At 52.0% G+C, this 27,402-nt stretch overlaps 11 protein-coding genes across 11 annotated transcripts; 4 read left to right on the top strand and 7 right to left on the bottom strand.

Annotated features, from left to right (window-relative positions):
• Window positions 1–1,308: 1,308 nt before the first annotated feature.
• QC762_108560 (uncharacterized protein) lies at window positions 1,309–4,864 on the bottom strand (the record flags this gene model as incomplete). Its single annotated transcript, XM_062885273.1, has 3 exons — window positions 1,309–3,604; window positions 3,658–3,784; window positions 3,837–4,864. 3 exons carry the CDS (start codon window positions 4,862–4,864, stop codon window positions 1,988–1,990), a joined length of 2,772 nt encoding a protein of 923 aa, XP_062748225.1. The 3' UTR covers window positions 1,309–1,987.
• A 1,181-nt stretch (window positions 4,865–6,045) lies between these two features.
• Window positions 6,046–7,442, bottom strand: PXR1 (telomerase inhibitor; the record flags this gene model as incomplete). The annotated part of the gene is made up of 3 exons (XM_062885274.1): window positions 7,286–7,442; window positions 6,119–7,220; window positions 6,046–6,066 (listed from the first exon to the last, which is right to left on the bottom strand). Exons 1-3 carry the CDS (start codon window positions 7,306–7,308, stop codon window positions 6,046–6,048), a joined length of 1,146 nt encoding a protein of 381 aa, XP_062748226.1. The 5' UTR covers window positions 7,309–7,442.
• A 155-nt stretch (window positions 7,443–7,597) lies between these two features.
• On the top strand, window positions 7,598–8,839 carry QC762_108575 (uncharacterized protein). The gene is made up of 2 exons (XM_062885275.1): window positions 7,598–8,116; window positions 8,169–8,839. Exons 1-2 carry the CDS (start codon window positions 8,004–8,006, stop codon window positions 8,797–8,799), a joined length of 744 nt encoding a protein of 247 aa, XP_062748227.1. The 5' UTR covers window positions 7,598–8,003; the 3' UTR covers window positions 8,800–8,839.
• A 51-nt stretch (window positions 8,840–8,890) lies between these two features.
• On the bottom strand, window positions 8,891–9,538 carry COX17 (Cytochrome c oxidase copper chaperone). The gene is made up of 3 exons (XM_062885276.1): window positions 9,346–9,538; window positions 9,224–9,288; window positions 8,891–9,154 (listed from the first exon to the last, which is right to left on the bottom strand). Exons 1-3 carry the CDS (start codon window positions 9,377–9,379, stop codon window positions 9,014–9,016), a joined length of 240 nt encoding a protein of 79 aa, XP_062748228.1. The 5' UTR covers window positions 9,380–9,538; the 3' UTR covers window positions 8,891–9,013.
• A 359-nt stretch (window positions 9,539–9,897) lies between these two features.
• TEL2 (telomere binding protein) lies at window positions 9,898–13,673 on the bottom strand (the record flags this gene model as incomplete). Its single annotated transcript, XM_062885277.1, has 3 exons — window positions 12,159–13,673; window positions 11,669–12,103; window positions 9,898–11,612 (listed from the first exon to the last, which is right to left on the bottom strand). The coding sequence occupies exons 1-3, from the start codon at window positions 13,021–13,023 to the stop codon at window positions 9,898–9,900; spliced, it is 3,015 nt and encodes a 1,004-aa protein (XP_062748229.1). The 5' UTR covers window positions 13,024–13,673.
• Window positions 13,598–14,899, top strand: uba3 (NEDD8 activating enzyme; the record flags this gene model as incomplete). The annotated part of the gene is made up of 1 exon (XM_062885278.1): window positions 13,598–14,899. One exon carries the CDS (start codon window positions 13,598–13,600, stop codon window positions 14,897–14,899), a length of 1,302 nt encoding a protein of 433 aa, XP_062748230.1.
• A 334-nt stretch (window positions 14,900–15,233) lies between these two features.
• RPC40 (DNA-directed RNA polymerase core subunit rpc40) lies at window positions 15,234–17,128 on the bottom strand. Its single transcript, XM_062885279.1, has 3 exons — window positions 17,092–17,128; window positions 16,573–16,799; window positions 15,234–16,501 (listed from the first exon to the last, which is right to left on the bottom strand). Exons 2-3 carry the CDS (start codon window positions 16,615–16,617, stop codon window positions 15,428–15,430), a joined length of 1,119 nt encoding a protein of 372 aa, XP_062748231.1. The 5' UTR covers window positions 16,618–16,799; window positions 17,092–17,128; the 3' UTR covers window positions 15,234–15,427.
• NdufS2 (ndufs2, NADH ubiquinone oxidoreductase 49 kd subunit) lies at window positions 16,874–19,741 on the top strand. Its single transcript, XM_062885280.1, has 3 exons — window positions 16,874–18,134; window positions 18,274–19,015; window positions 19,075–19,741. The coding sequence occupies exons 1-3, from the start codon at window positions 17,451–17,453 to the stop codon at window positions 19,089–19,091; spliced, it is 1,443 nt and encodes a 480-aa protein (XP_062748232.1). The 5' UTR covers window positions 16,874–17,450; the 3' UTR covers window positions 19,092–19,741.
• Window positions 19,742–20,155: 414 nt separating this feature from the next.
• Window positions 20,156–21,937, bottom strand: QC762_108630 (uncharacterized protein; the record flags this gene model as incomplete). Its single annotated transcript, XM_062885281.1, has 1 exon — window positions 20,156–21,937. One exon carries the CDS (start codon window positions 21,935–21,937, stop codon window positions 20,156–20,158), a length of 1,782 nt encoding a protein of 593 aa, XP_062748233.1.
• Window positions 21,938–24,065: 2,128 nt separating this feature from the next.
• On the bottom strand, window positions 24,066–26,297 carry COQ6 (putative ubiquinone biosynthesis monooxygenase). The gene is made up of 2 exons (XM_062885282.1): window positions 25,903–26,297; window positions 24,066–25,837 (listed from the first exon to the last, which is right to left on the bottom strand). The coding sequence occupies exons 1-2, from the start codon at window positions 26,069–26,071 to the stop codon at window positions 24,540–24,542; spliced, it is 1,467 nt and encodes a 488-aa protein (XP_062748234.1). The 5' UTR covers window positions 26,072–26,297; the 3' UTR covers window positions 24,066–24,539.
• QC762_108650 (uncharacterized protein) lies at window positions 26,109–27,227 on the top strand (the record flags this gene model as incomplete). Its single annotated transcript, XM_062885283.1, has 2 exons — window positions 26,109–26,637; window positions 26,695–27,227. The coding sequence occupies exons 1-2, from the start codon at window positions 26,631–26,633 to the stop codon at window positions 27,225–27,227; spliced, it is 540 nt and encodes a 179-aa protein (XP_062748235.1). The 5' UTR covers window positions 26,109–26,630.
• Between the last annotated feature and the right edge of the window lie 175 nt (window positions 27,228–27,402).

The following is a 27,402-nucleotide window of genomic DNA, read 5'->3' on the forward strand; positions in this document are numbered from 1 at the left end:
CCTCCATCCCTACCTACCTACCTACTTCACCCAATCTTTACGGATCACCTGGTAACACACCGTTGAAACTTTAAATCTCCCACAGACGTCTGGGGGAGGGGGTTCGTCTCCCCAGAGAACAGACAATTTGACTTTGACAACTCCCATGAATCTGGGAACATGGGTCGCAGGGGAGGTAACTAACCTCCAGGAAAAGTGGTTTTAGCTCCAAGGGAGTTTTCTACTGGATTTGGTCAATGGGGAAATATTCTCCTGCTTTGGGGCCCAAAAGTTGCCCGTAGAGCGAGAGAGAGCAAACCGGTTTCCACAATCAAAATGACAGGTCTGTCCGTCCCCATAGAAGAGTGTGCGCGACCAGAGTCCATGCATGCTCTTTGGCCTTTCAACAACACAGTGGACAAACCTTGGTGGTGTTAAGACGGACATGTGGAGGGTGGAAGCCCGAGCCAGTAAACCCCCCCACACACACAAACACACTCACACACTTACTTTTGTTTCTTGTCAAGGTGGGTTGGGAGAGATGGGGGAGAAAGGCAAGTCTGTGTGACAGGCCCCTCATCTCTCACCTCTCTCACTGCATTTCTCCTTCGTGTCTGTAGACATTCGTTCTTTCTCCATTTTTAGGCCCAAGCCTCCCGTTCTATTCAAAAATTCTGTTTATCAAGGTATCACAACAACGGGTAACTGCACTGCTCAATCCCGCCCCTCGCTGCCTTGTCATTCTCGCCTTCATGTCTTGTCTTGTGCCCCCTCTCACCCATCACCCAAGCACCACCCCCACCAGCGACCCAAAAGGGGGGTTTCCGACGGGGATACAACGGGTTTGTCCACATCTTCAACATTCCCAGGTAGACTAAACAAAAGCAAGTCCATTTCCAGGAGGCCTTCCAACCCGGGGCCGGGCCCATGTGATCACTCCCTATCGGTAATCCCCCCAACCAACACCACAAACCATCCAGATAGATGGGTATCTATACCCGTAGTTTGTCCCTATCTATCTATTTCCCCTACCGGTGGGACTTGATAACAACACAACGATTGACATCGTTGATATTCACCATCGGCCGTTTCTATCTACACAAGAGCACTCACTCCATCCACCTGCAAAAGGTAGTAAAACAGTCTTCATAAAAAAGGGGGCTGATGAGACAGAAAGCATGCTCAAGTCAAAATCTCCTGTCCTTGCATACCACTCGAACCAGCTCCCGTTCCACATGGCCCAATTCCTACATAACGTCAACAATCAAACCTCGTAAACATACCACCAGACCTCTGTGCAATAAACCCCCATCTGTATCACTTCACATGCACCGTCACCTCACATTCGCAAACCCCGCCCATTCATAACAAAGGCAAAGACGATTACGGGGTATCTCATCCACCGCCTACACCACCTCATGTAAAACAACAAAGCAAAGCTAGCTCACTAAATGGTATATACACTCTCTCGCTCGCTTGCTTGCTTGCTCGCTCGCTTCAATATGTTTATCTCATGTTATGTTGTTATCTTTCCCCCACAAAAAGAAATAGAAAGGAAAATTTCAAATACAAATAGAATACATACATCACCCATTGTTCTTCGTTCAACATTGCCAAAAGACCTCCCTTCCTCCTTTTCCTAGTCCCCCCCCTCCCCACGTGAATTATCTCTTTTTTTTTTCTCCCCCCGTTGCAAAAAAACAAAAAAAAAACAAAAAACAAAACAAAACATAACAAGCCCAGAAGAATACCAACCCAAATTTCCCTTACTACTCCGTTTTGTGATGCAAGATGCAAATGTTTGTTGTGTTGCTTGATGGGACCGCCATATACTCGTTACAGTAAGTTTTCCGCTCGAAAAAAAAACAAAAATCAAGCCATAAAAAATATTTTTTGTTGTTGTCCACCCACCCTCCCCTCATCAAATCAATCCGCTGACCCCTCCCCCATCGCTAGCCCAATCAACAAGCGCAAGAAGAAAAATCACCATCGTGATGACAACTCAATCCTAGTGAATCGCACTGGGCGTAGGCGTGAGATCCCCCCCATCTTGCCCCCCCTCCTTGGAAGCAATCGCAGTCACCACCAAGTCATTACCCGTCCTTTCCTCACCACCCGCCTCGTCCGCATCGTCCTCAAAAACCACCGGAATCATCGTCGACCCGCTCATAACGTCGTCTCCTGCCATGGAAGTAACCGGGGTAAAAGCCGTAATCGTCGAACATTCGTCGTCGTCATCATCGGGGCCGCTCTCTTCCGAGCCTCCCGCCTTTCGTTGCTCCTTCGTGGCAGGCCGCCAGGTGTCCTCATCCCAGGGGTTGACCAAATCATCCGAAACACTGTGAGGCCTTTCCCTTCGTTCTTCCTCCAGGTCCTCGTGCGGCTTTTCCGATTGTTCTCGCTGGTCGGGCTGGCTCACTTGCTCCAGCTGCTCCGGTTGCTTCTGTGGAGCCGGTGTAGGCCCCGGGTTCCCGATGATCCACAGGTTACCATCCTCGTCCTCCACCTCCTCCGGCTGGTGGTATTCCTCCGGCTCGTCCCTCTTCCTCCAGTCCCGGTTCCATGGGCAACGCCAGTCATTATCCGCGCGCGCTCTTGAACACCCTCGTGGGTAGAAGTACTTAGATCCTCCCATTCGGCCGTCTCTGGCACACCTAGCTCCGCCGAATTCCCGGTCCCTTCCCCTTCTTCCTGACCCAATACCATTGACATGAGTCCTGTCTATCCGCTCCCAAATATCGTTGCCCCAAACACCATCATTAGGCAGCCGGCTCGCCGGTGCCGATGCGGGTTGGGATATTGGTGCCGGGGTCTCGACTGGAGGCTGTACACTCTCCTGCTTCCGAGGAAGCTGAGCCTTGAGTCTGGCTTGTGACTGATCCCAACTTGCCTTCCATAATACGTTGGTATTCCTTGCTGTTTCGGCGGTATGTTGGGCTTCGGGTTGGTGTTGCTCTTGGTGTTGCTCTTGGTGTTGCTCTTGGTGTTGCTCTTGGTGTTGGCCTTGTATTGGGATCTGGCCCGGTTGCTGGTGATGACTTTCTTGTAGATGCTGGCTTTGCTGTTGAGCAGCGATCATGCCGCTTTCTTTCAGAGGTTCCATCGCCCCGACACTTCCGAAGAAGATGGCATCATTTACCAAGTTCGGGTAGAGGAATCCAACCCAGCTCATGCTAAAAACCTGCTTGAATCCGCGATCCAGGATGAGGTACAGCATCGAGACATCGATGAGTTTGGCCATGGCTAACCGTAGATTTCTCATCAACACATTTGTGCCCTGCTCATACATCATGCTAAGAGCCCATCCGAGTGGGTTGTATAGGTTGAAAAGCTCTGGGTTGGGCTCTTGAAGACTGTTGGGAGAGCGCTCTTGGAGGATGGGAAGGTATTCTCCGATGATTGCCGTAGCCTCGTTAAGACGAGCCACGGCGAAATCCATCATGGCGGTGTATTCGATGGAAGCACCGGCGATGTAGAGAAAGGTGTTGAATCGGAGCGGCTCGCCATAAAGTGGAGCGTTTCTGTCGTAGTAGGCATCTGGGTAGCTCTTGAGATACATGAATTGCAGCGCGTAGCCTAGTTGCATGGCATCATGGCCGTCAAGCTCAAAGCGAATGTATCCAGCCTAGCACATATGTCAGGGCACTAGATCACGCTGAGGGGATCTGGAATACCTACTGGATCTTTGGGAGGGAGGCGCTCTCTCATGAACTCGGATTCTCGAGACAAGATGTCATGATGTACCTGCCAAGACTTGTCCTTACATACCACTAATACGTCCCATTCATATTGAGTATCCCAGAGTCTATTAAACCATTAGATAACATGTTCTTGTTCACAAAAACCTACAAACTTACGAATATTCTCCATTATCGTGAGCGGCAATGACCGTGGCAGTGCGCTCTGCCCTTTGCTTGATAAAGTCAAGTTGTGCGGCATCAACCGCTGGCGCTTCGCTGGTCACATTCTCAGGCTCTTCTCTGATGGGTGAAGGTATGTCGGGGGCCGAGAAGCGACGGGCTCTCTGACGAGCAATTACCATGTCTGATTCAGAGGTGCTGGGCTTCTTAGTGGGTGAATCACAGACTCCAGCGCTGTTGTGGCGTTTCCTATCCGTTGGTTTCGTTGCTGAAGTTGAAGACGAATTCCTCTTGTGGTGGCCCTTATGCCTAGATTTCGATTTGGGAGTCGTCTTGTCTGTCACCGGCAAAGCTGGCGGCGGCGGTTGTGAGCTCAGGGAACCCTGGTGCAAGGTTTTCTCCCTGGAACCTGGTTGAGACCCGGGTGTTTTCGCCTTTGCGTCGCTCGAGTTTCTCCAGTTGCTCGACTGCGAAGATTTTGAGGGCATTTTTGCAGTGGGCTCATGGGCAATCGAGGGATATTCCGTGTCTGCTGGCTTGGTTGTGCTGGTTTTGGGTGCCTTGGTGAGAACTTGGACTTTCTTGCCAGAGGCGACTTGGGCATAACTTTGAGTTCTGGTGACAGTGGGGGCGCTTTTTGCTTTATGTTTTTCGGGTGACTGAGGTTTTGGCTGAGGTGGATTCCGTGGCGGTTCGCGAGCCGGCTTTTTCAACTGAGGAAACTCGGCGGAGGAGTTGTCTTTGGTATCCTTGACCTGGCGGTTCGGGCCGGGCCCTGGTGCAGTGTTCCTGTCTCGACCTGGCTTGTGGTTTTGTTTGTGTTTTTGAAGCTGGTCTTGAGCACGCATCGCACCCTCAGGGCACTCCTTTTCTCCTTCTTTGGTGGTCGTTGGGGGCTCCTTGGTATCCTTGGTGGCTGGCTTAGACTTTGAAGCGAGGACTTTGCGATTCTTAATCGTGTCTCCTTTCAAAATTCTAGCATACGAGAGCGAGGGTTGCCTCGCTGGAGGGTCTCGGGAATTCATGGCAAGTGCCGGCGGCTATGCTGTATCCGGTGCCAATGCGGCTCAAGGTGGATGTGATGAGCGGGTGGTGATGTCAAGGTCGCATGCGAAGCATCAACATGGTCGGGGCAGATCGCTGCAGGAAGGAAACAAAATAAAACCTGCCCAAAAACTTGATCCAAGTTGGACGATTGTTCGCTTTTGAGGCAGATGGGTGTAAAATATGAAATGTGCGTGTGCTGTGCGGGCTGTTAGCAAGTTGACGAGCTTGAGGAAGTCAATCGCAGTTGTGCAGAAAAAGGTAACTTGGTTGGACTTTGTCTGAGAGATCAAGTGATCAAGAAAGAATCGTGGATGTCACGCCGTGGTTTTGTGGTGTGCGGTCGTCGCAAACATCGGCCTCTTGTTGAAATTTTGGTGTTGTTTGTTGACGGCGATGCTCCACGGCCAGCTTCCCTCTCCAGACTTTTTGCACTTTTTGCGCAATTTTTCCGTTTTTCGTGGCTTTGAGCAACCCGGTCGGTCGCCAAAATAGAGACGAAATGCTCAGAACACGCAAATTGGCCGCTCAATGGTAGAACTAGAGCTCAATCAAAGAAAAAGGTTGTTGCACTGGTCGGTTTTCGTAGGTTAATATGTGTTGCTCTCGTGGCTTTGGAGTGCATGATGGGTGCATCGGCCCTCAATTCACCTTCACTGTTGGGATTCACACAAGCATCATTTCATCTTATCTCGGCTGGCTGCTTGCTCCGTGCAGCAGCGGGCAGCGGGCCGTTCCTGCTTTGTATTTCACTAGATCACTGATAGAGGGGGAAGGCACGATCAAGCCCGGGCTAAGGCAGGCAGGCTATTTTGGGGCAGACATCCCATCCCTTTTCATTAAAGTACCTTGATTCTTGGGACACCTAATGGAACCTGATAAACACCCTTGACTCCATTCCTAACCTGGCGCAATGCAATGCTCGCTCAAAGCCACTTGTATAACCGTCTTGTTCTGCAACACAGTCATGACACCACGACTCGTCTCATTCACCGTGGACATGTGCCCCTCTCTGAATGAGGTGCCAGATGCTAGTTCCAAATGTCAATGTCAACCTTCTCCTGACTAATATATGCCACAACCCCTCCTACTTGGCGCCATTGCTTTCGGTTTGCCGTACGTCGAGGATGGATATTCTTTCGCGTGCTGTGTCATTCAGATCCTAGGACTTGATCATGAAGATCTGGGGGATGTCAGCACTGAGAAGAAACGATAGAATACCAACGGTAGCTTACCTGATTGAGCGCCGCACTATCTGCAAAGGCCATCTTCTTCTGGGCAATAAACCGTGACCTTGCCAGGTAGCGGGTATTCGTAGTCACAGGCGTCGAGTAACCGCTCCCAGTTGGCGTTGACGCATCACTTTCAACTGCCGGGGTGACACTCTCCTCTTTTTTGCGCTTCTTCTCCTTGGAATTGCTTGCGCCAGCCTCTGAACCTGATTCTGACACTGGCTTGTCCTTCTTTTTCTTGTCTTTCTTGTCCTTCTTCTCTTTCTTTTCTTTCTTCTCCTTCCTTTCCTTCTTCTTCTCCTTCTTCGCCTTCTTAGCATCCTCAGCCGATGTGTCTACCTCCTTTTCTGGAGACTCGCTCTTCTGCTTCTCCCGCTTGCTCGGCTTCTCCGACTTGGTTGGCTCTGTGTCGCTTTCCGACGAGTCCACCTTGCGCTTCTTCGACTTTTTGTCCTTCTTCTTCTCCTTCGAGCCGGCACTGTCTGTTTCAACATCAAATTCTGTTTTCCTCTTCTTGGACTTCTTCTCCTTCTTGCACGCCTTCTCGTCGTCCTTTTCTGTGTCCTCGTCGGCCTTGCGCTTTTTTGATGGGGGATCTGAAGGCTCCGAGGCTTCTGTCTCGGCGCTCTCTTCTGTGAACTCCTCGGAACTCTCCTGAGCACCATTGACCTCGTCCTTGTCGGCACCCTCCTGTGGCTCCTCTTTCAACACATCTCCCACCAACCAACCGCCCCTAACGAAGCGAATCGTCCCTAATCTCCGCTCAAGGTATGAGTTCATCTTCAGATCCTCGCGCTTCTTCAGCTCACTCTCCAGCGCCTCCTCGCTCTTGCCGTTGAGTCTCCCGAGCAAGTGTTGGAAGTCGAACAGTCCTGTGCACTCGTCTCCATTGTTTCGTTTGGCTCCAAGACCGAGGGTGTCGTCCTTCAAGGTGACCTGGATATGCGATGCGCTGGCAGCTCCATAGTTTTCGGCATGCGCCGCGTCCTTGGCTCCGAGGTACTGACCCGGCTCCCACCCCTGCGACCGCAGCATCTTCTGGCCAAAAGATTCGGTGTTGCGCATCCATCTGTTGTTATTCGGATCGTTGCCGAGTCTCCGTTTGCTGTTCGCGGGCTTTGTCAGTTTCTGTTGGTTCCAGGACTCAATTACACACAAAGCGCGTCTTACTTCTTTGCACCGGCGAGACCCATTTTGCCCAGAAGTTGCCCGGCGCAGCCGAGCGTGAGATAATGAGGGGGCGGGGGTTAGGAAAAGCTGACGATCACAAAGTCTTCGAGGTACCTGGTGTTTCTTGGAGTTGCTTGTGTGGAACTTTTTTTTTGGCGGGGAACTGGTGCAAAATGATTCTGACGCCCAACACCGCCCAGATTTGATGGATGCCAAGGCTGCCATCTTGGATGAGTGGGTCCAGTCTGCAGGGTTCCTGCCTCAACGGTCAGGGGTTGCAACATCACGGTTCTCGATGTCATCGTGCCTTCCTCGGGCAACTTCTTTGTTTTAAAGGACTACCTACGATACAAGTATGAATTTAGCCCATATTATGAGAGAGTCATCATGGCTTATGGACTATCATCGTCCGCTCTTGATACCTGTTCTCTTGATATAGGCTTCCTCATGCTTGTCCACGATGTGGCATGTGGCTAGAACTTTGGATGGTCTACACAGAACTCTATGAGACCCCTTATCTAGGTAGCTAGGTAGGCTTCTTTGGCTGATGTGAGATACATCTTCCCAAACCTTCCCTCAACCATCTTCAATCAGGTAGTGGGCGCGCCACCAAACCCAAAGGGCCTGGCTTTGCTGGCAGGGGAGGTCTTTCAAATTTCTTCAACTTTTCCCAGACAAGTCAAACATACCACACACAACCCGTCATCGTATAAAAGTCATGGCGATAATGGCGAAGGAGAGAGGAACTCGAAATCTCAGTGTGAAAGAACCCCGGCCGTCCTGCAACCGCCGTCGCCAGTCCACCAAGATCGACAAGGGCTTGTCCAAGAGGTAAGTCGCCGCTTCTGTTACCACCTGTACACTCAAGACCAACCAACTCCAGGAACGCCAAACTCAAGCGCCGCACCAAATCCCTCAAGAAAGCCATCAAAAAGAACCGCCGCCTAACCGAGCATCTCAACGAGCAGCTGACCCGTCTGACCACAACAATCGAACAAGCCAACACCCACTTGCCTGACACCAGCCAAATCAACAGCGAGATGAGAAATCTCAGCAATGGCATGGGAGTCCTCCTCGGTGGCATGGCAGAATACAAAGAAGGCATGCAACAACTCGGTGACGAGATGCAAATCGCGGAGCACAATCTGGAACTGTTCAGCGCGACTATAAGAAGGCTCTTTGACAATGGCACGGAAGCATTCATGGACGATTTTCAGCCGTCCAAGAGAGATTTTGGGGTGATCTACCGACTCACCGAAGCCATCCGTCAGCGGACGCAGAAGAGTGATGTTGGGCGGGGAATTAGCAGACCTGTCGACCGCCTGTTTGGGTGTATGTCGATCCTCCGCAGGTATTTGGATGACAGCATGGAAACCCGCCTGAAGAACTTTGAGGGGAGGAAGACAAACCAGTTGTCAAACAAATTGTCTTCATTTGTTACTCGTGAGGAAGGGGCATGCAAGGTTGGAGGAGGTAATGGAAGGCAGAGACCAGGCAGAGACCGGTACAGATAGCCAATCCATATGCATCTTTTGTTCATACCCATCACACAACCCACTCCCAAGACCACACACCCAAACCAGCACCAAAAAAATCTCTTTTTCTATCCCCCATCTTTAAACCTCAATTAAAACGCCCCTGGTATTATTCATTCCCCCAGTCCATCCATTTCAATCCCATATCGTAACCATATTATACACTTCCCCATCCTCTCCCTTCCTCCTGCTCCTAAACCTTGAACCCAAACCCAGCCATACAACTCCTATACTGATCAATGGTCGACAAGCAGTCCTTTTGTGGGTCGGCAGCCTTGGAGAAGAGCATGCACTCGTCGCGCTTGGCCTTTTCGTCTTTGCACACGCAGCAGGGCTATTATTTCTTTTTGTTAACCCCCCCCCCCCCTAGCTCAATCGTTCAACAGTTGAATCTGTGACGGACCTTGGGCTTGTCAGCAGCAGCAGCAGCTGACTGGGCGATCACCGGCGCAACCGGGGCGCTGGAGGCTATGAGGGGTGTTAATCACGCTATCCATGAGACAACGAGAGGGACGGGGAACATACCGATTGAGCTGGCGGTAGCTTGGGCGGAGGACATTTTGACTTTTTTCTTGACGACAAGTACTTTGTTTGAGTTGGGGGAAAGGAAAAAAGGTGAAAGAAGTCGGGAGCTATCGGTAAACTGAATGAGCAAGTTGATTTGTCAATTGGCGATTTCTAGAACGGTTTTCCCCCAAGCATTGCCGCTGAGCCGCCGCGAAAACGCATGCCAAGACGGAATGGCGTCAGATCTCTCAGCTTTTTTTGTGGGAAGCTGGGGGGCAGGGGTGGAGGAGGGGTCACGTGATACCCCTTGGGGTTAACATCTGAGGTACAGCATCATCACTTGGCTAACTTCAATTTCCACTAGTTGACCGAGACGTATATATCCCAGTAACCAGCTATGGTCTCCAGAGTTACAGATTCCCTCCCACTTTACTAACACCACCACCATCGCCCTTTCACAAGTAAACTCCCCGACAATCCCAATCCATACTTTCAAACCACCTGTTTCACCCTCCTACACTCACCTGATCAATGTCATCCCCCACAACAATCCTCCAATTGCATCACCCCCTAAAACCCAATCATATCCCCCACCAAAACCAACCTCCACCTCTCCACCGCCTCCCCCAACCTAACCAGCACACCCGCAGCCAACATCCTCACCCTCTCCTCCTCCCCCCCTTCATCACCCCCCCTCAAACCCGAAAACACCCCCGCAACCCAATCCTGCGCCTCCACCACCTCCCTCCCCATCTCCCTGCACACCTCCCTCATCCGATCCTCATTCACATCCAGCAACGCCATAAACCCAAACAGCACCGCCCCCGTCAACTGCAAATCCCCCACCGCCTGTGCCCTCACACTCGTATCCAACAACAACCTCCAAAACTCCCCCGTCATCTGCGGCAACGACAGCGTACTAGGTCCAGAAGCGTGGATAATCAACGCCAACGTCTTGAGGTAGAGCGACAAAAGGTAAGGGTTGAATAATATCCCCCTTGTTCGTGACGAGGACGAGTGTAAAGCCGCTTGGAAGCGGGAGATGAGAGGGGAAAAGAAGTATGTTGATAACACACCGGCGGTAAGGTTGGGGATGCTTCGGATTCGGGGTTTGGTTTTGGTTATGTAACGGACTTTCTCGGGGTTGTTCAAGCGCTCTGTAAAAGTGGACAACTTCAGGGCGTTGGGACCAGTGGCATTGTCGGCTGCTTCTGCGGCCATTGGTGCGAGGAAGGCGTCGGTTATGGAAGTGGCTATGCCATCTAGGGCGTTTGGGGGGAGGGGTTCAAGAGTGGATGACGAAGAGGGTTGATAAATAGAGGTGGATTGGGGTAGGTAAAGCTTCTCGACTTTTTCGGGTAGGGTCTTGGACGGGAAGGCGGAGGCGGCCGAGTAAGTAGATGTTTCGAAGCCGGCCAGTTCTCTCGAGGTTAAACCCAAGACGATCAGAACAGAGGCTCGTTGGGAGATGGAGTAATCGCCATCAAAGAATGTTTTGGCGAACCAGGGGGCCATGACCTTTGGCTGGGCGATGACCAGAGCGATCATTCCCTGAAGTCGGAGGTCGTCAAAGTCTTCCATCTCGAACTTGTCGCTTAGGCCTATCAAGTGACCGGCGAGCTCGTCAGCGTGCTCTTTGACCTCTGTTCCGTACTCGGCTTTTCGGCGGATGAGTGTTGGAGCTGTTGTAAGGGCTAACCGCTGAAGGTCGTAGCTTTCTGTGTCACGGAGGTACCGTATCAAGTCCCTGATATACACTGGGGCCTTTGGCTTGTCCCTTCTGATCAACGTCGGGTCATCATCCGAATCCTCTTCGTCAGACTCAGGCTTTGCGTATGGCACAAGGTCATCCTCCTCCGGCCCTTCTTCATCGCTAAGCTCTTCGATGATGAAGCCAGTCTGTGGATGCTGGCCAGGGGGTCTTGGTGCTGTTTTTGCTGCTTTTGATGGGGATGTTTTCCTCTTTGGACGAATTGTCGGCGGCGACTCAAACAGAGGTTCCATGCTCCCAATCTCATCCGAGACCTGTGTCAACCCCTTGTACCATGTGGCCATCTCGTCGAACTCTCCTTCCGTGTTGAAGTTGAGCCGCTTGTCGCCCTTATCGACCAGGTTAGAGAGAGCCTCGCCCATCCACATGCCCAACAAGCGAGCCTTCTGGTGAGGTGCTGTCAGTCTGTTGGAGATGGCGTTCAACCAAACACTGGTGCGCATCATCAAAGTGAGCTTGATAGGTGACAATCTATGTACATAACCGGCGCTCAGCAATAGAACTTCGGCATGGGCTGCATGTAGAGTTAGCGACCAGCCTCCCAGCTGTGACCACTGTGCTGGTACTGACCTTCCTGTTGTAGCATTGGTGAATGCTTGATGTAGAGCTGATCTCCAAACTGACTCAAGCTCTTTTCCAGTACAGCAACGATATCATCCCGGTTTTGAGAGATGACGGCTAGTACTGTTCTCCTGATGCCCACCCCTTCGCCAAGACCGGCCCCTGATGAGCTGGTGAGCCATTCCACCAAGTAATTCTTGAGACTCGTGCTTTCGCCGATGATCGATTTGATTGCGCCAGCAACCGCAGATACTATTGGCTTGCTTTCTTCAGAGTCGCAGTGCCCGAGCCGATCGAGATATTCTGAGGAGAACAGCTTCAGTATGGAAAACAACACCTTCCGTTGCTCTGTAGGCGGCAGATTGCTCAGCAGCATGCCGAACTTGGACGGGTCTGCTCCTTTCTTCAGCACCAGTTCTCCCAGGACATGCTTGGTCAAGATTTCTGCTTGTAGTTAGTATATGATATAATGCTTCGTTACCAAGCAGGAGTCACGTACCACCATGACCCAACTTCAGTCCCTTCGAAAAGAGATCCGAACCGAACTTTGGACTCTCAGTGGGCCCATTTGATAACTGCCAGGTAACAATATTTCTCCCCAACCATGCGGTGTACTGCTGTGCATCTGCCACCCAGATCTCATAGTCCCCATCTTTCGCGGCCTTGTTCGCCTTGACGATACTCTCAGCCTCAGCAGCAAGCGAGACAATCCTGCCACCACCAAATAGGGTCAGGATCTCTTGTGCTCTTGGCCTCATTCGCACCGCTGAAGTGGCAGCATCAGGGCCAGATGACGCTTTGGCAGTCTGCCAAGCCTCGAGAATCCACCCGTCTCCTTTCAGCAAGCCCTCCAACAGGTCCAAGAGAGTTTCAAGGTTGAGATGAATGTGTGGTCTTTTGAGCTTCCCAGGTCCTTCACTTTCGGCTTTGTATTCTTGTATCAAAGCCCGCAGACGGACTAGAATCGCGTTGATGCCTGTGATACTGGAAAGACAATAAAGCAGGAGTTTGAACCCGGAATTCTTGCTGTCTCCAGCATCTTCTTGGAGTAGAATCCAGTGGTTTGTGACGATTTCCGAGACCAATACCTGGACAAGTTGTGCACTGATGGGACTGGGACGCTTGATGCTGGGAATATCATTTTCTGACTGATGCTTGGAGAGAAATCGTAGAGAGGCGATGAGCTCGTCATAGCTAGGTTGTTGTTTCAAGAGTTCGAGAGCATATTCTGGTGAAGCAGGGGCGGGTTTGCCTGATGTTGCTGTTGAAGATTTGGGTTGAGAGCTGGCGAGGCCTTGTGGTGTTTCTGATTCTTTCATGTCTGTGATTCGAATGGTGCTCACTGGTGTCAAGAAGTCATCCATGTTGAGCGAATGAGAGAGGCAAAGCGTAAACTGGAATTCAATTTTCTAGCGTACAAGTCAGCTATGGACTATACAAGTAGATGAGAGTTCTTAATTACTTTGAAAGTCGACCAACTAGGCCGCCTACCTTTGACCTAGGTAATTTCCGGTTGTGAAGTTGAGCTCCTCCTGAGCTTTCGTTGGTACCTAGTCAAGTAGATTGTCAGTGTGTTGATGTAGCAGGATGTAATGCCGAGTCTGAAAGAGCAGCTAAAGCTCAGAATCGAAAGTAAGAGGTTCAAACCCAAATTCATGGCGGCAGGTCATTCGCAATGAGGCTTGAAACAAGAGCTTACAGCGACTTGCATGGTACAAATGAAGTAAATAGCGGGCCGCTCTCGCTAAAAGGACGCGGAAACGCCATATCGATAAGTCCCAGGGAACAGCTCCAGGCAGTTTCGGCGCATTGGAGCTCGAACCCCAGCTTCCCCTCCAACCTCCAACCCCACCTGAGACCAAACATCACCACCCCAAAGTCAACATCACCAGCCGTCTGCCCTCCCGACCTTACCATCTTCACAGTACCGCAATCACCATGTCTGCCGGCCCGGTCCACCCCTTCTCTGAACCGGCAAGATGGAAGTATCTCGACAGAATACGCACCCGGCCAGGGCCCTTCACCACCCCCGAGATGTTCAGCGGTGAAACGAGCGCAGAAGCCATGGACAAGATGAAGATCCTCGTTATCGGCGCCGGCGGTCTAGGCTGCGAGCTCCTCAAGAACCTCGCCCTCTCGGGCTTCAAAAACATCCACGTCATCGACATGGACACCATCGACATCTCCAACCTCAACCGCCAGTTCCTCTTCCGCCAGTCAGACGTCGGCAAGTTCAAAGCCGAAGTCGCCGCCGCCTTCGTCGAGAAGCGCGTCAAAGGCGTCAAAATCACCCCACACAACTGCAAAATCCAAGACTTTGACGAGGATTTCTACATGCAATTCCAAATCGTCGTCTGCGGCCTCGACAGCATCGAAGCCCGCCGCTGGATCAACGCCACCCTCGTCAACATGGTCGACGAGACGATAGAAGACAGCTACAAACCCCTCATCGACGGCGGCACCGAAGGCTTCAAAGGCCAAGCCCGCGTCATCCTCCCAACCATCACCTCCTGCCTCGAATGCCAGCTCGACATGCATGCCCCCCGCGCCGCCGTCCCCCTCTGCACCCTCGCGAGCATCCCCCGTCAGCCAGAACACTGCATCGAATGGGCCCACGTCATCGCCTGGGACAAAGAGAAACCCTTCCCCCAGCTCGACAAGGACGACCCCGAGCACATCACTTGGCTCTACCAAAAAGCCCTCCTCCGCGCAAAGGAATTCAACATCTCGGGCGTGACATACTCCCTCACCCAGGGCGTGGTAAAGAATATCATCCCGGCCATCGCGGCAACAAACTCGGTCATCGCCGCGGCCTGCTGCAACGAAGCCCTCAAAATCGCTACCAACTGTGCCCCTTATTTGGGCTACCCGGAGAATAACTACATGATGTACTCGGGCAACGACAGCATATACACGTACACGTTCAAACACGAGAAAAAGGACGACTGTCCTGTTTGTGGTGTTTCGGCGAGGGAGTTGGCGGTTGATCCAAAGTGGACGCTGCAGGAGCTGGTGGACTCGTTTGCGGCGAGGCCGGAGGCTCAGCTGAAGAAGCCGAGTGTGAGGGCGGAGGGCAAGACGCTTTATATGCAGAGCCCGCCTAGTTTGGAGGAGCAGACGAGACCGAACTTGGAAAAGACGCTTGCGGAGGGGCTGGGGTTGGTGGATGGGCAGGAGATTGGTGTTACGGACCCTGCTTTTGCTACGGTTTCGTTCAAGTTTAGGTTGAAGTTTACTTGAGTCTGGGACGGAGATTATCTGCGGTCCATTTTCACCTTGGGTTTTGCATGGCGTTGGGGAGTTTTTGGCTTAAAACATGGTGAACATGGTGGAAAGGAAAGGGGTGGGTAGGTGGGATGATACCATTTCAAAGTCAGGAGAGAAGAAGCAGGACCTGGGTACATACACATTTTGTAATGGGACAACAGAACCCCAAAAGTAGAATCTAGAAGTAGACAAATTAGACACTTCTTTTCTTCTGACACCGATTCTCTAATCTTGGCTTTATAAACATCAAAATAACTACAGTAAAAAAAAGCAAAAAACAACCCAAGCCCCTCCCCCCCCAAAAAGAATCTTTTTTGGTAAAACCCCGCCTCCTTGACGCCGTTGCACCCAAGTATGAATGTCTGAATAGTCTAAGATACCGCGCCCCTCCCCTTTTCGTCACCTGCGTGTGATCCCTCCTTTGTAGACAAGAAAAAAAAAGGGGTTATCCATCTATTTTTCTGTGCCATCTTCACTCTTTTGCAACAACAACCAACAGGTCTACCTGACCATGTTGACAAGCTGCTTCTCCAGTGCCTTCGCCTTGGCCTTCAAATGCGACACCGACTCCAGGAAAATCGCATCGCTCTTCCACTGCCCGGTGCTTTCCACGAGATAGATGAAATGATCCCGTCTCCTGCCAAGCTTAACCTTGTCCTTGAACTCCTCGTGGCGAAGCGCCTCTCTACTGACGGTGTCGCTCTTTGGGTCGACCACAACAGCCTTCAGCTCTCCCTCGTGGCCCTCATACCCTGATCCCTTCTGGGCAGCCTCCTCTGCGGTCACCTTCTCAAGCCCGATGACACCCTTGGGGAAGCATCTCTGGAACTTTTCGGCATCCCGGCCAAGGATAGGTTGAGTGATGGTGATGGTAGGCATGATACGGTACGAAGCGGTAGCAACAGGTGAGAACTTGGCATGATCCGACCCCACACCCTTGTGCATGTGCATCTGAACATTGATCTCCTGCCCAGGACGAAGCTTGGCAATTAGGATGTCTGGGTTCACCGGCCGAATGATGTCCTCGCCCGAGAAATAATCCACCTGGCGACCAATAGGCTTGAACACAATATCCTTTGCATACACATGCGCATGATGATACAACTTGGTGGGGTCCGTCTCGTTCGGGTCAGCGTTCTCGTTGTGCTCGCACTTGACGTTCAGCTCGAGCGCGACGGTGTTGAAGTCCTTGCATTCAGCCGGGTCGCCGTTGGCGGGCTTCCGATACCACTTAAGGAAGTCGGTGAGCCCTTCGCGGCCGCCGGTGAAGGGGATGAGGCCCAGGCGGTGGGCGAGAACCTCATCTTGGATGACCGAGGTGTTGTTCCAGACGAAGACGTTTTCGATGGCGAGGGTGGGCACGTCGGCGATCATGATGCGGCGGAAGGCGTTGGCGATGGAGGCGTCGATGCCGATGAGGGAGAAGGAGGCTTCGTGGGGGTCGTTTTGGTGGAATTCGACCGAGAAGCCGCGCTTGAAGCGCTCAATATCCCAAGCGTGGTCTTCGCCGGGGTAGTGGCCGGGGAAATCGGTCGAAGAGACATCGGTTACGGTCTCGAGGTTGACGCCGACGATCTGTTTGGTGAGGGTCAGTTTGGGGTCTTGGAGGTGTTTGATCTAGGCAGAGATGGATGAAGGCAACAGACCTTGCGCTTCTCGAGCTCCTCCTTGGTTGGCGGTTTGTGAGGCATTGTGAATGTTTGGGATGGTTGTGGTGGGGTGTGTGTTGCTGGCTGTCGCAAAGCCGCTGGGAATTTCTTGAGCTCTGGTCGGCTCGCCGCGGCAGAATTTTTGGAATCTCAAAAGTTTGGCGGGGACTTTTTGACCGCCTTTGACCGACCCACTGATAAGCTTGTAATAAGAGTGGTCTGTGCTTCTCGAATTAATATTCTGGCCCAATGTTGACATCAGAAGCTCTTTGTGCTATATTTGCAATGAGAAATCAACGATATGAAAACACAGGTACGACTCCGTCGTACTTGCTTTTTTCCCGAGCCGTACTTTCCCAGGTCTCAACACTCAAGGACATTATTATGCCTGACCAATTCTTAACCCTCATTGGCTTCTCACACAGTCCATAGGGTAGTTCACTTGAAGATGTAAGTGAGCATGAAATGAGGCTATAAACAGCCAGATATGAACTTGAAATCATCAACACCTCATACCTTCATGTCATGCAACTGTGGGTAGCACAAATACCTGTGACGTCGTGAGGCTCTCGATGAGGTGAGGTTGAAAGTGACATAATTGTCCAATGAGACGCCCTTCAATTGACCCCTGCGCGGATTAACACCCTGCCGGCTCTCGAGCTCCCGTCCAATCAGCAAGCTTGGGCTGGTGCCACTTGCTTTAATGCCAGTGACGGCTTCGACTGTGAAAGAGCCTCCCCACCCATATCCCAAGCTCGCCTCAGTGCTAGCCATTGACGCCGGAGAAGAGGCCGCATCTGCGCGAGTACGCAATCCGGCCCCCCTAACCGACGACACCACTTCAATACCCCCCCATCCCGAATCCCCTCAGAGAAATGGCGTCGCTGTACAGGCTCGCCGGCCGCAGCGCCAAGCGCCTCTGTCAAAGGCCATCGTCGCCCTTCCTCACCACCCCGGCCTTCCCTGCTTCCCGCGCCTTCTCCGCCTCGGCCCTCCGAAGAGCTGGCGAGATCACCTGGGAGGGCACCCGCCTGACCCCTACCAACCCCGACTTCGAGGCCGTCGCCGACCCCTACAAGCACATCATCGGCGCCCGGGAGGAAGCCCCCTCAAAAGTCCCTCTCGACACCGAGAACTCGGTCGACGACCGCAAGGTCCGCCACTACACAGTCAACTTTGGTCCCCAGCATCCTGCCGCCCACGGCGTGTTGCGTTTGATTCTGGAGCTGTCTGGTGAGGAGATCGTCCGTGCCGATCCTCACGTTGGTCTTTTGCACCGTGGTACCGAGAAGCTGTGCGAGTACAAGACATATCTCCAGGCCCTGCCTTACTTCGACCGTCTCGACTATGTTTCCATGATGACCAACGAGCAGTGCTTCTCGCTCGCTGTTGAGAAGCTGTTGAACGTCGAGATTCCCGAGCGCGCCAAGTTCATCCGCACCCTGTTTGGCGAGATCACCCGTATCTTGAACCACTTGATGTCCGTCTTGTCGCACGCCATGGATGTTGGCGCTCTTACACCTTTCTTGTGGGGTTTCGAGGAGAGAGAAAAGCTCATGGTGAGTTCACTTCTGGACGTTGGCACTGGCATATCACTAGAGAGGGAACATGGTGAAACACAATGCTGTTGTTCGATTCAAATTCCACCGTAATAACTCCTTAGCTCCCAGAATGCTAATATACAACCCCTCCTCGTAGGAATTCTATGAGCGCGTCTCTGGCGCCCGTCTCCACGCTGCCTATGTCCGCCCCGGCGGTGTCCACCAAGACATCCCCATGGGTCTCCTCGACGACATCTACCAATGGGCGACGCAGTTCGGCGACCGCATCGATGAAACTGAGGAAATGCTGACGGACAACCGCATCTGGATCAACCGTCTCAAGGGCGTCGGCGTCGTCTCGGCCGCCGAGGCCATCAACCTCTCCTTCACGGGCGTCATGCTCCGCGGCTCCGGCGTCCCCTTTGACATCCGCAAGTCCCAGCCCTACGACGCCTACGACCAAGTCGAGTTCGACGTCCCTGTCGGTGTCAACGGTGACTGCTATGACCGCTACCTCTGCCGCATGGAGGAGTTCCGCCAGTCGCTGAGAATCATCCACCAGTGCCTCAACAAGATGCCTGCTGGTCCTGTGAGGGTGGAGGATTACAAGATCTCGCCTCCCCCCAGGAGCGCCATGAAGGAGAACATGGAGGCCTTGATTCACCACTTTTTGCTGTACACCAAGGGGTATGCGGTGCCGCCGGGGGATACCTACTCTGCGATTGAGGCGCCGAAGGGTGAGATGGGTGTTTATGTTGTGAGTGACGGGAGCGAGAGGCCCTACCGGGTGCACATTCGGGCGCCTGGGTTTGCGCACTTGGGTGGGTTTGATCACATTTCCAAGGGGCATTTGCTGGCTGATGCTGTGGCGGTGATTGGTACGATGGATTTGGTGTTTGGTGAGTTATTTTCCCCTCTTCCCATCTTCTGCTGAGAATTGTGCTAATGAATTGTGCAGGTGAGGTTGATCGGTAAATAGCTGGTAGAGTTGTTGAAAACTCAGTGTTGTTGCATCATCAAAATTTGACCAGTTCCGTTTTTGGGGTGGTAGATCTTTGGTGATGCTGAATAGGGGTTAGATGGGGAGCCTGCATGTTTGTCTTTTCTTCTTGTTGCTGAAAAAGGAATAGATAGACGAGAAAAGGTGAGGGGGGGGGTTGTGTATATTGCTGTTTCGAGAACTCAGTCGTCGTTGTCGTAAACAAGTCGCATTTTTCTCTTTTTTAGGCCGAGAAAGAACGAAAGAAAGAAATACCATGGTCGTGATGAAAATGAACTCGGCGCTGGGGAGGTTTTGGTGATGATGACGAACTGTAGGGGGCTCTGCTACACTGCTGGGTGTTATTGGTACCCGTTAAAGGGGGGAGTGACGGCTCGAGTAGGTGGTCTGATGCCTTGTGGTGACGCTGTAGGCGTTTCGAGAGAGAGAACAAGGCTTGCAAATGGATCTCATAGGCATCGAACCCATGTTGGGAGGCGTGCTGATATGTTGACTAGGCCTGTCTGTAATAATTCGAGGTCTGTTGATGTTGGTTGTGTGCCTCGAAAAGATAATTCGAGGCGTGAAATAAATCGCAATCGGCCTGGTGAGATAACTCAAAGGCGTTGAATTGGATGTTGGAGGCGTTGATCTTTTGGTAATGAGGCCTGTTTGTTTCGTTTGAGGCGTCCAAAAAGATGATTGAGGCGTGGTAATTTAATTGGGGGGTATGAGTTGCAAGGAGGAAAGGCATTGAGATCTGGGAGAGGGGAGGGTTGATGGGTGTAACCTGCCGTGTCGTATGGAGAAGGGAGAAAACGGTGGGAGATGTGGAAACGGTGGATGGGTTGGTTCCGCTTCCAGAAGGGGTGCCCTTCGTGTTTTGGGGTTTCTGGTGTAATAGGTTAGGATTATGGGGGACTAGGTTGGGAAGGGGGTTTGGTAAGGTACTTACGATAGATACCTATGCTCCTAGTTACTGTATGCAATGAATCTCTTGTTCCCAAACTAAAAAACAAAATAAATAAAAAAGATCATGTGGAATGTGAGAGAGAGTTGTTCAGAGAACACCTCCGGCAGAGTGTCTCCGCTGGGGGACACGGGGGACTTCGACCTCGAGGAGGTTTCTGTCGTCGTCGTCGTCGACGGCGCTCCCGTCTGCGGCTCCGTAGGCCATGTCGGATTTGGAGTCGAGGGTTTGGTCATAGTCGTACTCGATGGTGCCGACTGGGTTGGCTTCGACCACGGTGATCACAATGGTGGGCAGCTCGCGAGGAGGAGCCGGGCGAGGCTGCCTCTGGACACAGTCCTTCCAGGGGGGCATGTGGGCACCGCCGCCGATGGGGATGCCGCAGATTGGTGTGCCGACGTGTTCGACGTGGGAAGGGTCGTCGAAGCTGGAGTAGTCCATGCCTACGACGTGGTAGGGCCCGCCGGCTTTGGATCTGGTCCGAGACTGGCTGTGAGGCTGTAGCCAGGGGTAGGCTCCCTCGGGGATCGTGTTGGTGTAGGTTGCGATTGTTGCGAAGGCTGGGTTGGCAACCTGGGGCAGCTGTTGTAGCTGAGGCGGGTAGGAGGCTTGGTATGAGGCTTGGTAGCCTTGAGGCTGCTGGTAACTGCTACTGGAAGCAGTGGGATAGTAGCTTGTCGACTGGGAAGCTACATTGCCGGTCTGAACGTATTGATTGGAATATGGGTCATAGACCCAACCTTGCTGCGTAGCTGGAGTCGAACTAGGCGCCATGGAGGCGTACTGGGCAATGGTATATTGCGTTTGGTCTTGAGAGAAGCCAGGCTCGCGAGGCAAGAGGCTTTTTTGGCTTCTATCCCTTCCAAGATCTTCTCCTTGGGAGTTCCGTCGATTGAAAAAAGACTGGCTCTTGTGCTGCCCGCGCCTTCTCCCCGTCCGCCGATATCCCTGCTCGCTGGACTCGGCAAAGGTCGTGATAGGTTGGGGTATGGCGACAGAGCCATGGCAGAACTTCACAGCGCGGTTGTTAGGATAGGGCATACCCTCCTCTTTAGGCTTGACTTCGAAGCTGCCAAACACGCTCTCAATCTCCTTGATACGCTGGGCGATGACCTCAGCTTCGGACGTAGAACTACCCAGGCGAGGTCTAGCCACGGTCTTCTGACCCTCGACAGCATCCTCCTGATCTCTCCACCACTGGATCAACTTCCAGTCTTCAGCAGTCAACTCCTCGTCCGAAATCTGAGGATTGAAGGGCCCGAAAACAATCCGGCAGTTGCATTTGCCTGTCTCGTGAAGGATGCGGTGATCGGCTCGCCATTCACCGGCATACAGACTCTTCAGCCGAAGCTGAACATGAGCTGCCCCGTCCTCGGTGATACTCTCACGATAGAGAGGGGGAGCAGAACTGCCTTGGGGAATGTCAGCGCCAGTACTGATCACCTCTCTCTCCTTACCCTTCGACTTCTTTGATTTAGCCGGCTTGACGGCGTCAACACCGGGATCAGAGGACCGGCTTCCAACTGAGCCATCTGTGATAGCCAGCGGAGCACCATCCTTCTCATCGTTTTCTTCGGACTTGACGCCATCGGCCCCGATAGCCCGGGGAGTGTTCAAGAGGCCCTGGAATACCACTTCACAGCCACAAGCCCCATGCTCATGAAGCCAACGGTGCTCATTCTCTCTGATGATAACCCAGCGAGAATGGACGCAACGCTCACAGGCCGCGCAGCAGGTCTCGGCGTAGTATGCCCTATCCGGGCGCTTGTCACAGACAGGGTTGACATGCCCTTCTGTCGTCAACGGGCAGGTGACCAACACCGGGGGCGAGCGGTGGGCACACTGGTAGACGATGTACTCTCGGATACACATCGTGAAGGCTTCGCTAGAGCTGGTCAATGAAGGGCTTTCAAGTTAGGATAGGTTCTGAACACTTTACCTGGTTTTCTGACCGTTGATCGGTCGTTTTCTTCCGCTCGTTGCGGTGTGTAGGCCTGCTTCGTGGCCGGCTTCTTCCGAGAGGCTTCGAATGGGAGATATTAGAGACTACTGGCTTCCGAACTGTTGGCAGACTGGCTATTAAGATTAACTGGCTATGATTCCGAAGCAGGACGTGGTCGTGATCGTTTGTTGGGGTAGGTTTCGCAGGAAAAGGGGTCCACTTACTTGGACCACGTCGGTCTCTGTCGGTATCTGTGGGACTGTTGTTGTTCTAGGACGAGAAGAAAAGATTAGCTGACTGAATAGTGAGAGAGGGAGGCCACCGAGGGTCTTCAGTTAGCCACGAGAGGCGTGGAAATGGCCGACCGAGGCTTCTAGACCCATGGGGGGGTCGAGAGAAGTCGACTGGGGAACTTCCGATGGAGCATCCGATGGAGATATCGGTCTAGGTAGTTCAAAGAGGCTTACAGTACGTGATCAGAGTGTAGATGAAGTGAAGGGTAATTGAGGATTGCAGAGGGATACTTACAGAAAGGTGGTGGATTGCGAGAGGGAAGAAAAAGCCCCCACTTTCTGGTGTTGTGTTGTAGAAGGAAAGTCGGGGAATCCTGGACACCTAGGTCAAATACTAGGTCAGTTCCGATCTAGGAACAGAGTAATAGAACGGCAAGAACGTTCCTACCGAAGGAGCTCTTCTATGGAGCACAATAGCTAGGTCAATGGACCGAGAGGCCCAACACGTCATATGCCTAGAAGATTAACTCTGCGGTCCTTGACATGAAATTAGACCTGACAGGTAGGAATAGGAGAGAAAAGGGTAGTTAAGTTTGGCCTATCTTCATCCAAGCATTATACTATGCCAGCGTTCGTGAACGAGGCATATCCGGTCTTGAAAGCTATGTTGGCGTTAGAACACGCTGTGCTTTCGTTCAAGAACGCTATGCTTGAATTCGAAGGCGATTTTCCCTCGCCTGAGCTCGCTAAACCATCATCCAAGCACGAGATATATTCGCTCCAGCGCGACACTTGGGCGTTTTGGAACGATAAGTAACCTCAGCCTCCTCTCTCATATGTCTCTTCCTTATGTTGTAAAAACCAAGAATCCCCAGGGAATCCCTTTAAAGGGCCTTGGTTGATTACACGACAATTGTTACCGTATCCCTTGCTTCGAATGCCGGCGTTGTAAAAATCATTGACTTGCCAGAGCCAACGCTGGCCCAGTGGGCTTAAGGGTAAAATGCATCTTACATTATACTCGAGGTATAACGGACGAGGTAGATGGGTAGCTAAGATAGGGCCGAGACCGCGGTTACTTAGATAGCAAGCTTCTATTTATCAACTTTCTGGTCAACAAAACGCACAAGGTAGCCGGTTCTTCATCTAGAAATACAAACCGAATTAACGAATCAGGAAGGAGAAAAGTCAACACAGTCGACCCAGTCATCAGACCAGCCAGACCAGGTTTTTGAAGAGAAATACCCGGTCAACCACTCCCGTGTCATGGCTGAGTTTAAAACTGCGCTCCAAATCGACATTTTACTCCTGACTATCGACAATTAGCGAGGGCGTTGGAAGCTATGCGAAAGCACCCCGGTGTAGAAGGTGTGGGATCAACAACATAGCCCCATCCTCGACCTACCTACTATAAGGAACCGGGCTCCAAATTTCGTCTTGTCTACTCCGTCAGGTTTGAATACGACTCCTTGATATCGAGCCCGTTAAACAATTGTGTTTTGGAGGGGGGGCGGGGGAAGGATTCATAGCTTGAATTGTTGATATTCAGTCTGTAAGGGTTCGAGAGCGATGTGTATGGGTTTGCAAATAATTTCGAGTCTGCGTGTGAGGACGATGTATCCACCGCCCGAGCATGCCAAATCTGCATTCGGGAATGTTCTATATAGGTGGCCTCGCAATCGTCAGATGGTATGTGATTCTTTAGCAAATTGGCGGCAAAATTAGCGTTTATGGGCGAAAAAATTGTTCTTGCTCACCGGTCTATAGCTAGCACTTGGCCACGCTGCTCTGGGGAAATGCCTTGTTTGTGATTAATAAAAACCTCCTAAAGAAGCGCTAGGCTGCTGGATGTCTTCTTCAAGATGATATGGGCAAGCACTAGAATTGTTGAACTCAATTCTCGAAACAGTGTAGAGAAACGCTGCAAGAAAAGAGACAATAGTTTCGAGACCGCAAAGAAAATACTACCTAGGCATACCCCATGCTATTCGGCACCCATCGAGGATATCAAAACTTGAAACTTGAACAAGCCACCTTCAAAAGGGCAGGAGCGATCAAAAGGGGCAGGCACGTAATCGTCCGGTCTCCGGCATCTCACTGAAATCGGGCACTTGGACTCGGTATCAACGCTCAGCAATACGACTTCCACGTCAAGGGCATTCATCCCATCTCAGATCTAACTCACCACATGATGTTCCAGGCACGGGAGACAGAATGAGGTATTATAATACATATTCAACATAAGTGTACAACAGAACTAGGACCAAATGTTGAGAAGCGGGGTATCATAGATCGCCTCTCAAAAGACCTTCATCCCATTTCCGGCCGCCTGGTTCATGATAAAGGTTTTCAGGGGTCCGAGAGCGTTGACGGCGGACAGCCCCAACGATCTCAATGGCACCAGAGGTCCGCTGCCAAAGGAGTACAGCTTGTGGAGCTTATCGCAGACTCCGAGGAGGACGTGATTGGCGGCATATCGTTCAGAAACATATGACTCCAACGACATGCCCACACCGATATCTTGCCCATGTGTAACAGCGTACTCGATGGTCTTTGCGAGACTTTGTACGTCGCCCTGACCTTGGTTCAAACCTTGACCGGCAAGCGGGTGAATGGTGTGAGCGGCGTCACCGACTAGGGCCACTCGTTCGGCAACATAGGTGTCCGCGTGTCGTAGCTTCAGAGGAAAGGAAGCAACTGTGCCTTCCTGGACGCCCGTGACAACCTGAGGAACTGCGCGGTGGTCCACAGGAGTGTGTTCCATTCTCCATGAATATTCTTCCTCTTGTCCAGATTTCTGAGTGTGCATGTATTCCAGGTCAACTGTACTTAACGTGAAGGCAGCATTGACCATGGCGGTGAAATCCTTCGGCGAGAGGCTCTTGAGAAGGGCCGCGTTGCTCGGCGTGGTGGACCAGACCAGTGTAGAGTATTTGCCAGGCATTGGCAGCATGGCAACTGGGCCAGTCGGTAGGAACCTTTGGTAAGCAATCTTGGTGAACTCACCACCCCAGCCCTCACCTTCCAATTCCACAGTCGCTACCACACCATGGCGGTTGTAATCCCATCCCTTGGCCTCGATATTCGCAAAGGACCTCACAGGGCTGTTGGCTCCATCCGCCCCAACCAGAAGCCTGGCAGAGAGTTGCTTCCCCCCAGACAGCTGTACTACCGGCCATTCCCGCAGATCCAGTTCCTCTGTTTCCTCACCGTGTGTGATATTTTCCACCCTTGCGTTGTCAAAGGTAGACACTCCACCAAGCTCCTCCAGCCGCTTCAGCAGACCAGACGTCAGATTCAAGTTCTCTGTCATGTAGGCAATTGTTGTTCCGGTATTTGGGGCAGCACCCGCCCAGTCGAATTCGATCCTAGCGCCAGATACTCCATCCCAGACTTGCATCTCCTGATATGGCTGTACCCGGTCTCGGGCTATGTGCTCCCATGCCCCAATCTGCTCGAGAAACTTGACCGAGGAGGGCGTGAGGGAGCTGCATCGATTCGAGAACTTGGTTGGTGGAAGGCTCCATGATCTGATTTTGGAGAGATCTTGGGCTTCGACAAGGGCAACTCGGAGGTGGGAGGTGTTGGGGTTTGCGCCTGGAGAGGCTACGGTTAGAAACACCGTTCGGATGGTCAGGAATGTACAGTACGGAAAGACTCACGTAAAGCAGTCAAGAGACTGAGACCAGCAGGCCCTCCACCCACACATACCACATCGTAGATATCCGGTCGAGGGGGAGCACTGGAGTAGTTGCGCCAGAGCGGTTGCCGAGCGCTCCGAACGCAGCTTTGGCACACATATACCGCTCGTCTTCTGAGGAGAGCTTCCATGTTGTCTTTGGAAGCCCAGGTGTTTTCTTGCACCAAACTGGGCCTCAATTGCTTTCAATGCTTCAACAAAAGAAGGTGGGATGAGGTTGCGAACAAGGGTCTAAGCTCCACTTTATGACATTGAGTAGAGTTTGGTATACAACCCTAACCCTGGTTCCGCTCGTACTTGGAAACCATCTCGCGATTCAAACATGGCGATTGCTTTGTGAAGCTGCCAATTCAAGATCCTTTGGTGGGACTGGCGCCGAGATAAATGATGAGATCCAGCTCAGTGGTAACCCGAGGCCAAGCTAGTGACTGCCGATGCGGCGCGACTGGTGCGTTTCACATCATCACCCGTCCGCAGCTTTCCTTGGTTCTCATTTCCTGATCCTCGCGTTATAAGCCCGCCAACTCTCATGCGCAGTGCCTCCGGTTACTAGATCTCACAACCCCATCGTCACATCAAATTCATACTAAGCCTCTGTAATGACCTAGTTTTGACTTCGCACTCGGAAACTGCAACAGACGGCCATTTACGACTCCTAAACCACCTATCCAGCTCGCACAACTCACCAACATGTCTTGTACGTTCCTCCTCTCTTCCTTTTACAGACAACGGACAACGGTTTAACAATCCCCAGTCCTAACCACAACCACCAACCTATCCCACTCCTCCACCCTCCCAGAAGGAACCACCCACTCCCTCGCCCTCTCCATGCTCTCAGACTACGAATTCTTCCTCTCCTGCGACCCCGTCCTCGATTCCTTCAAACCCCTCCCACCAAATCCCTCTCCTGACCTTCCCTCAAGTATCACGTCCCAAATCCGAACTGATACCCACCAACAACGGGGTATCTCCTACACCGTCATCGACATTGTACACACCACAATCTGGGACTCCAAAGTCGTCAGCACGTACGAGTTCACCGACATTACCAATGGGGTCTTTGTTCGAATCAAGTCACCGATGGGGATAATCATGGATACAGTATGGCAAGTTAGGGAGAAGCAAGATAAGAAAGGGGAGTGGGAGCTGGTGGAGGACTTGGAGATAAGGTGTAACCGGCTGTTGGTGGGTGTGGTGAAGGGGCAATGTGAGGAGGGGTGGGGGAAGATTCATGGGAAGATGATTAAGAGGTTGGAAGAGGATATCAACAAGGCAGATGGGAAGTGAGTTATTGAGAGAAGTACGATAAGGTACCCAGGTAGGTAGGTTGGATTAGGTTGATTGTAACAGAGACTGTTGACGGTCGGAGTGTAGTTTAGCGCCAGAGCAAGTCTAGAAATACAGTCATAGAACCGACTCTACAACTACACTCTATAACCTCACTCTATAACTACACTCCATA

Source organism: Podospora pseudocomata, assembly GCF_035222375.1.
Source record: "Podospora pseudocomata strain CBS 415.72m chromosome 1 map unlocalized CBS415.72m_1, whole genome shotgun sequence".
In the NCBI taxonomy this organism is placed as follows: Eukaryota; Fungi; Ascomycota; class Sordariomycetes; order Sordariales; family Podosporaceae; genus Podospora; species Podospora pseudocomata.